This window comes from Erinaceus europaeus, chromosome 3 (genome assembly GCF_950295315.1).
Source record: "Erinaceus europaeus chromosome 3, mEriEur2.1, whole genome shotgun sequence".
Taxonomy (NCBI): domain Eukaryota; kingdom Metazoa; phylum Chordata; class Mammalia; order Eulipotyphla; family Erinaceidae; genus Erinaceus; species Erinaceus europaeus.
In genome coordinates, this window is record NC_080164.1 from 147,474,325 (window position 1) to 147,480,919 (window position 6,595).

At 35.8% G+C, this 6,595-nt stretch overlaps 1 protein-coding gene across 1 annotated transcript in view; it reads left to right on the forward strand.

Moving 5' to 3' along the window:
- Window positions 1–1,173: 1,173 nt before the first annotated feature.
- Window positions 1,174–6,595, forward strand: part of CNGA1 (cyclic nucleotide gated channel subunit alpha 1) — a 9,528-nt gene continuing 4,106 nt past the window's right edge. The window contains 5 exon segments of the mRNA XM_060188463.1: window positions 1,174–1,286; window positions 2,202–2,345; window positions 3,523–3,585; window positions 6,234–6,275; window positions 6,366–6,473. Of these exon segments, the coding sequence (XP_060044446.1) occupies window positions 1,180–1,286; window positions 2,202–2,345; window positions 3,523–3,585; window positions 6,234–6,275; window positions 6,366–6,473 (464 nt within the window). The 5' untranslated portion in view covers window positions 1,174–1,179.

Sequence of the window (6,595 nt, forward strand, 5' to 3'; positions counted from 1 at the left end):
ACATTTGTTTTGGTATTTTTTGCATTCTTTAAAAAATTATTTCTGGATGTAGAGTATTTTTTTTTTTTTGCCTCCAGGGTTATTGCTGGAGCTCAGTGCCTGCACTATGAATCCACAGCTCCTGGAGGCCATTTTTCCTTATATTGTTGCCCTTGTTGTCGTCATTATCGTTATTGTTGCCATTGAAGTTGTTGGATAGGACAGAGAAACTGAAAGAGGAGGGGAAAACAGAGAAGGGGAGAGAAAGACAGACACCTGCAGACCTGCCTCACCATTTGTGAAGTGAGTCCCCTGCAGGTGGGGAGCCAGAGGCTCAAGCTGGGATGCTTACACCAGTCCTTGCACTTCGCACCATGAGATGTGGAGTATTTTTTATTGTTACCTGTTTGCTGCATGTATGAGGTTTCTATAGTTTTTCCCTATGTCTTCATTGTCTGGATATCTCAAAATTTGGGCAAGCTAAAAAATTTTTTAAAAATGTATCTTTGGTATATTTTTTATATTTTTCACTAAGAAAGAGAGACTGAAGCATCATTCTGTCATTTTATGCAAGACAGGGATTTCGGCTCAGGCCTCATGCTAACAGGGTAGTGCTACACTACTGAGGCATCTCCTCAGGCCCTGTGTCTAGTAGATATTCTCTCTCTCTCTCTCTCTTTCTCTCTTCTATACTGGGTCTTGGCCAAATATGATTTCACCACTCCAGGCCACTTTTTTATTCAGGGAGAGAGGGATTAAAAAAAAAAACAGAAGAAAAACAACAAGACCAACGCTTCATCTAGTGTTAAGGCACCTGTCATGTGGTGCTAGGGCTTGAACCTGGGCTTCACACACAGTAAGGTTTATGTGCTACCCAGTGAGGTCTTTCTCAGGTCCTAGTATATATTAAATGTAATAAATATGCAAAAAAATCCTGGCAAGTGGTAACTAACAAATTTCCACTTATAAAATAGATAAGTCCTGTACATTTTTTTTTTGAATCCTGCACATTTAATGTGACTATAGTTGATGTTACTGTGCTGCATATTTGAAAGTTTCTGGGAAAGTAGTCCTTGTCACAAGAAAAAAATTATTGTAATCCTTAAAGAATGGTAGCATAAGACTTGATTATATTTGTATATATGTGTTTAAATTCTTCCTACTCATAAGACTTCTTTTTCCTCAGCTATCATGCTAGCCATGAGGAAAAATATCATCAATACACACTGCTCTTTTATAAACCCTCCCAATGTAATTATACCAGACATTGGGAAAGAAATAAGAAGGATGGAAAATGGAGCATGCAGGTAATTCCATGTATCTTTCCATGTATTTTTACTACCAGGCACACTTCTTAAATTTAACTAGATTTAATTTCCATTTAACTTTTAATAAGTAACTATGAACTTCATAATTTATTTTACTTACTAAATTTATTTCCACTTTGGAGGAGCACAATTTGTCTAATAAATGAACAGAGGTATCGCTGTGGAGAACTTGGACGAAGTCCTTAAAGGCCTGTCCTTATGGAACATTTTTAATCGGAAGGGACAACATTGTCATGAATACATGAAGAGGTAGAGAAGCTTACAGTAGGAATGTTCATATTGTTAAAAGTATAATTTGTCTTATAAAAGAATAGAATGTGTATAAATGTGGTTGAATTTCTAGAGGAATAAAATTGCATTACAAGTTAGTTCAAAGAGCTAATGTGTGACCTAAAGCACAGCTGTCACACTTCCTATTTGGTAAACATGAGCATCAAACAACAAAACTGTGGAAGATCTAAAATGTTAAGAAGATTAAGAAAGGTTCTTAATCACTCACACACATGCATTATGTCTGTATCCTATGAATCTACTTTTATATTCTGTCTGATTTTATGCATTGAGTGTAGCTCCCTGAGGTGGCTCACCTGGTAATGTACAAATGCTATTATGCAGGAGGTCCTGGATTCAAGTCCACCAGCCGCCATATAGAAGCACCTGTGGAGGGGAAGCTTCATGAACCCTGGAGCAATGTGGTGGTTTCTCTCCTCTATCTCTCTCTCCACATCTCTCACTATCTCTCACTCTCTATGTAAAAGAAAAAGGAACTATTATGTTAGTTTGAAAGGGAAGGAGAAGAGGTAAGACAATAGGTCCCCAAAATATGAAATGCTTTCTTTGCTAGTGGTTTAAAACATTGACCTAAATTTATCTCTGCCTCCTATTGGACTTCAGCTCTTTTTCTGATGATGATGATGATGATGATGATGATGATGATGATAATGATAGTGCCTCAGTATTTGAAGAATCAGAGAATGAAAATGCCCATTCAAGAGGTTCCTTTAGAAATGATTCACACAAAAGTGGACCATCACAGAGGTGAGCATTGCGGTTTATCCTTCCTAATCTGTTTTGAAATCATTATTTAAATGAAAGAGATGTCATCTCCTCCTTAGTGAATTTGTAAAATACTCTTACTTCTCAGTCACTCCATAGGATCTTTGGTAGTAAATTACTACTTCCATTCCTTAACCTATTCCTCAGTAAGAAGCTGCCACACCTGATGATTATTCTTGTCCACAAGGAATAGTTTTCCTTGGCCTTGCTTATCTGGTTCTTCTTCTTCACAAGTACTGAAACAAACATAAAATATGCTTCTCAGGGAGTTGGGCGGTAGCACAGCGTGTAAAGTGCCCAAGGCACAAAGCACAAGGAGTAGAATAAGGATCCTGGTTTGATCCCCCAGGGCCACACCTGCAGGGGGAGTCGCTTCACAAGCAGTGAAGCAGGTCTGCAGGTGTCTTTCTCTCCTCCTCTCTATCTTCCCCTCCTCTCTCCATTTCTCTCTGTCCTATCCAACAATGATTACAACAATAATAACTACAACAATAAGACAAGGGCAACCAAAGGAAATAAATAAATATTTTAAAAATGTATATGCCTCTCATTCTTTAACATTCATAACTCCATTTGACCCTGCACACAGGGGAGCACAGAATTGGAGTAAATGAAGAGAAAAGTTAAAAATTCTTTGTAGGAATTAGCCTTGGAAACTTCAAACCTATGACTCTGAGGGTATGGACAGAGTCTGGTGTTGGTGTAACTCAGGGACTCCCCTCCTATGGGTTATATTTACCTTTTTGATTTTCTATTTTTTCTCTCCCTTCTCTCTACTATTTCTCTTCCTATTGACCATTTAGTTTCTCCACTCACTGTTTTTATTTTGTCTTTTTCTTTCTCTTCCAACCCTTATTTAAGGTTATAATATTGAGTCCTTGTCTGACAGTTAATGGCATCCAAGTTGGTTTATTCCAAATCAAGAATGTTAATTCCTGATCTGAACACGGATCAGTTAAGTATTTACTTGTTACCTTGGTTCCAGTCTCTGATATTTGACAACTCATACTTCGTGGAGGCTGTGTATTAAAAAAAAAAAATCCTCAACATAATTGTTAGGAAAGAGAAGAAACAGAAAATAATTTGCTCATTAAGATAATTTATTTCCCATGAACATAAACAGATGTTGACTATTATGATTTGTTTCTACTTTTTCTAGGGATCAGTACTTGCCTGGGGTCATTGCACTTTTCAATGTTAACAACAGCAGCAACAAAGACCAGTAAGTACATTGATAATACGAAACCAAAGCTTTGCTCTTAGAGAAAATTAGATAAAAGGTAGAAATATATCTGGATCTGGTACAGAGTAGATGATTATTAGTCAAACTAATTCAGTGACAATGACATATGGTATTTTGTTGTTAAGTTATTTTATTCTGAAGGATATATCTAACTGAAAAATGTAGCTGACCATGTTAAAAGGAGCATTTTTGTATTCATTTATCCATTTGACTACATGTAAAATATCCCTATTAGTGTACATGCAATTGCATATTTTTGTGGCTAGATAATAGGACTGGGTCTTGTTTTTAATCACAGTCATAGGGTGAAGGCTGCCCTTATGGATAGGTTCATAACCTTAAACAAGGTGACTCCATAAAAGGCAAAGGAGAGGGAAACTAAGCTGCCAGTCAATGCACTCTTGCAGATGGGGAATGAGTGACTGATTCCTGTACACCATTACAGTCAGACAGCTTGTGGAGATGGGGGTTCTACTAATGGACAAATATCCACATTTCACTTTTAACCTGAGAAACTGGAGAAATGACCATAAGGTGGACTTGCATATCCAGTGGAAGCCCCATAAGACATATCTTACACAGGAATCTATCAATATTATTGCCAGGTCACTCTATGTTCCTTACTTTAATAAACGGTCATGATGGTGCCTCAATAACTTGAGTTCCATGCCAAACTGACGTTAACATATCTAGGTATTCCTTTTCTTTTCCAAAGTACAGTTGCCTAAGTAAGTAACCATATATTTTCTTGGGAGGAAAGACAAATATATTACTGATATTTAAGATATCAGTGATATTTAAGAGTTCTTATGGAATTAGTCTTAGCATCTTCTCTAGTTAGTGGTTCATTTCTGAGAAGTGGCTCAGGGCTAGGAACTGTTCAAGGGGTTGTGACTTTTTATTGTGTTAAACTTTTCTCAACTTCCTGGTCATTCAGTCCTATTTTGCATTTCTATTTTGTTTGCTGAAGTTTCAGTTACTTGTGGCCAATAATGGTCTAGAAGTGTTAAATACACTGAAAAATTTTCAGGGAGGGAGAATGAGATCACGTTTATATAACTTTTATAATAATATATTGTTATAATTGTTATATTACTAGGTGTTATTAATGGCTTATTGTGCCTATTTTGTCAATTAAGTTTTCTTGTCTTTTTTTTTTGTCAATTAAGCTCTATCATAGGTATGTATATATGTGTGGGGGAAAAGCAGTATAAATGTGTTTGGTACAATCTATGGTTTTAAGTATCCTCTGGGATCTTAGAATGTATTTCTCACAGATAAGGGAATGACAATTATACTAAGTTAAGCAATGATTTAACATGTCAACGGGATGTTGATAGAACTAAGAATACAGTATTCTAGTAACCTCTTCCACAGCTCTGTGAGGAAGAGGTTCCCTAGCCACCATGCTCGCATTGCTGCTAGTTATGGAGTATATGGGTAAACACTGCCACGACTCTGTTATTTCTAATCTCTCAGTCCCATTGCTCTTAGGGAATTCATTTCTGTGCCAACATCTTCCACTATCAGCTACAATTTACAGAGAACAGTAGCAGCAAGCTTCCCTGTAATGCTGGTGCCCCTCTCAGGAGCACAGCTTCTTCAACTTCTTGCCCATATTTTGTTATTTGGTTTATACTTACCTCCCATCAGGAAACTGATGATCCTAGTAGTAGTGCAATGCTTATCCATTCATGTCTGAATAAAAATTTTCCCCAATCATCTGCTATGACCTTAGTTCTGTCTGACTCCATAATCCGTTCCTCTGCTGACAGGGAAAATCAAGTGTAAGAGGAGGCTGCTAATCACATAATCTCCACTCAGGAAGAAATTGCATTTAGAAAAAGGTGACTGCAAATTCAGTGAGTGGTTCTAAAGTTTGTTGTCACAAACTTCTTGGTCATTTATAAAATAAATAATTAAATAAATAAATATATAATTTTACCAGATTTTCTCTTTAAAAGAAAACTGATGGTATTATCTTAAAATTCTTAATACTCTTATTAAAAAATAAATGTGAATAATGTCAAGAAGCTTACATATGATATAACTATATTTTGTATACATCAAGACTTTGAAGGTGCGGGAGACAGTATAATGGTTATGTAAGTAGACTCTCATGCCTGAGGCTCTGATGTCCCAGGTTTAATCTCCCACACCACCATTAGCCAAAGCTGAGCAGTGTTCTGGTAAAAGAAAAGACAAAACAAAAACAAACAAACAATAAACAAAAACAAGTAGCTTTTTAAAAAAGACCTTGAAAACACATTTTGGGGAATTATTGCTTCTTAAATCTCCCTCTTTGGATTTGTGCCCTTATCAAAATTCCTTTTCTTTTTTCAAAATTTCGACATGTATTAGCCCAGGAATTTGTCTTCTGTTTTACTATCTGGGATACATACCTTTTTCTCTTCTTTTTCATTTCTTTCCTTTTCTTTTCTTTTCTTTTCTTTCTCTTCTCTCTCTCTTTTAAATATAGAACTCTCTTTTAGGAAACCAGATTTTTGGTTCCTGAGCGTGAAAGTTGAAGGCAAGACTGAGAATTCTTGCTCAATGGAGAGTAACGTAAATAGAATGGGAGTTAGAATAGATTTTGATATGTAACAGATATGTTGTTTCTTCTTTAGAGAACAAAATGAAGAGAAAAAAAAGAAAAAAGAAAAGAAGAGGTAAGTTGGCTTCTAACATGAATGACCCCACGTGTTTTCCTACATATCATATTTTCATATAAATACTAAAAATACATCTTACTTTTCCAGCAAGTCATATGGTAAAAATGAAAACAAAAAGGACCCAGAGAAGAAAAAGAAGAAAAAAAAGGACAAAGAGAAAAAGAAAGAGGAGAAAAACAAAGATAAGAAAGAAGAGTAAGTTTCTTTTTCATTTAAAATTTTTTTAAATATTTATTTGTTCCCTTTGTTGTCCTTGTTGTTTTATTGTTGTAGTTATTGATGTTGTCATTGTTGGATAGGACAGAGAGAAATGGAGA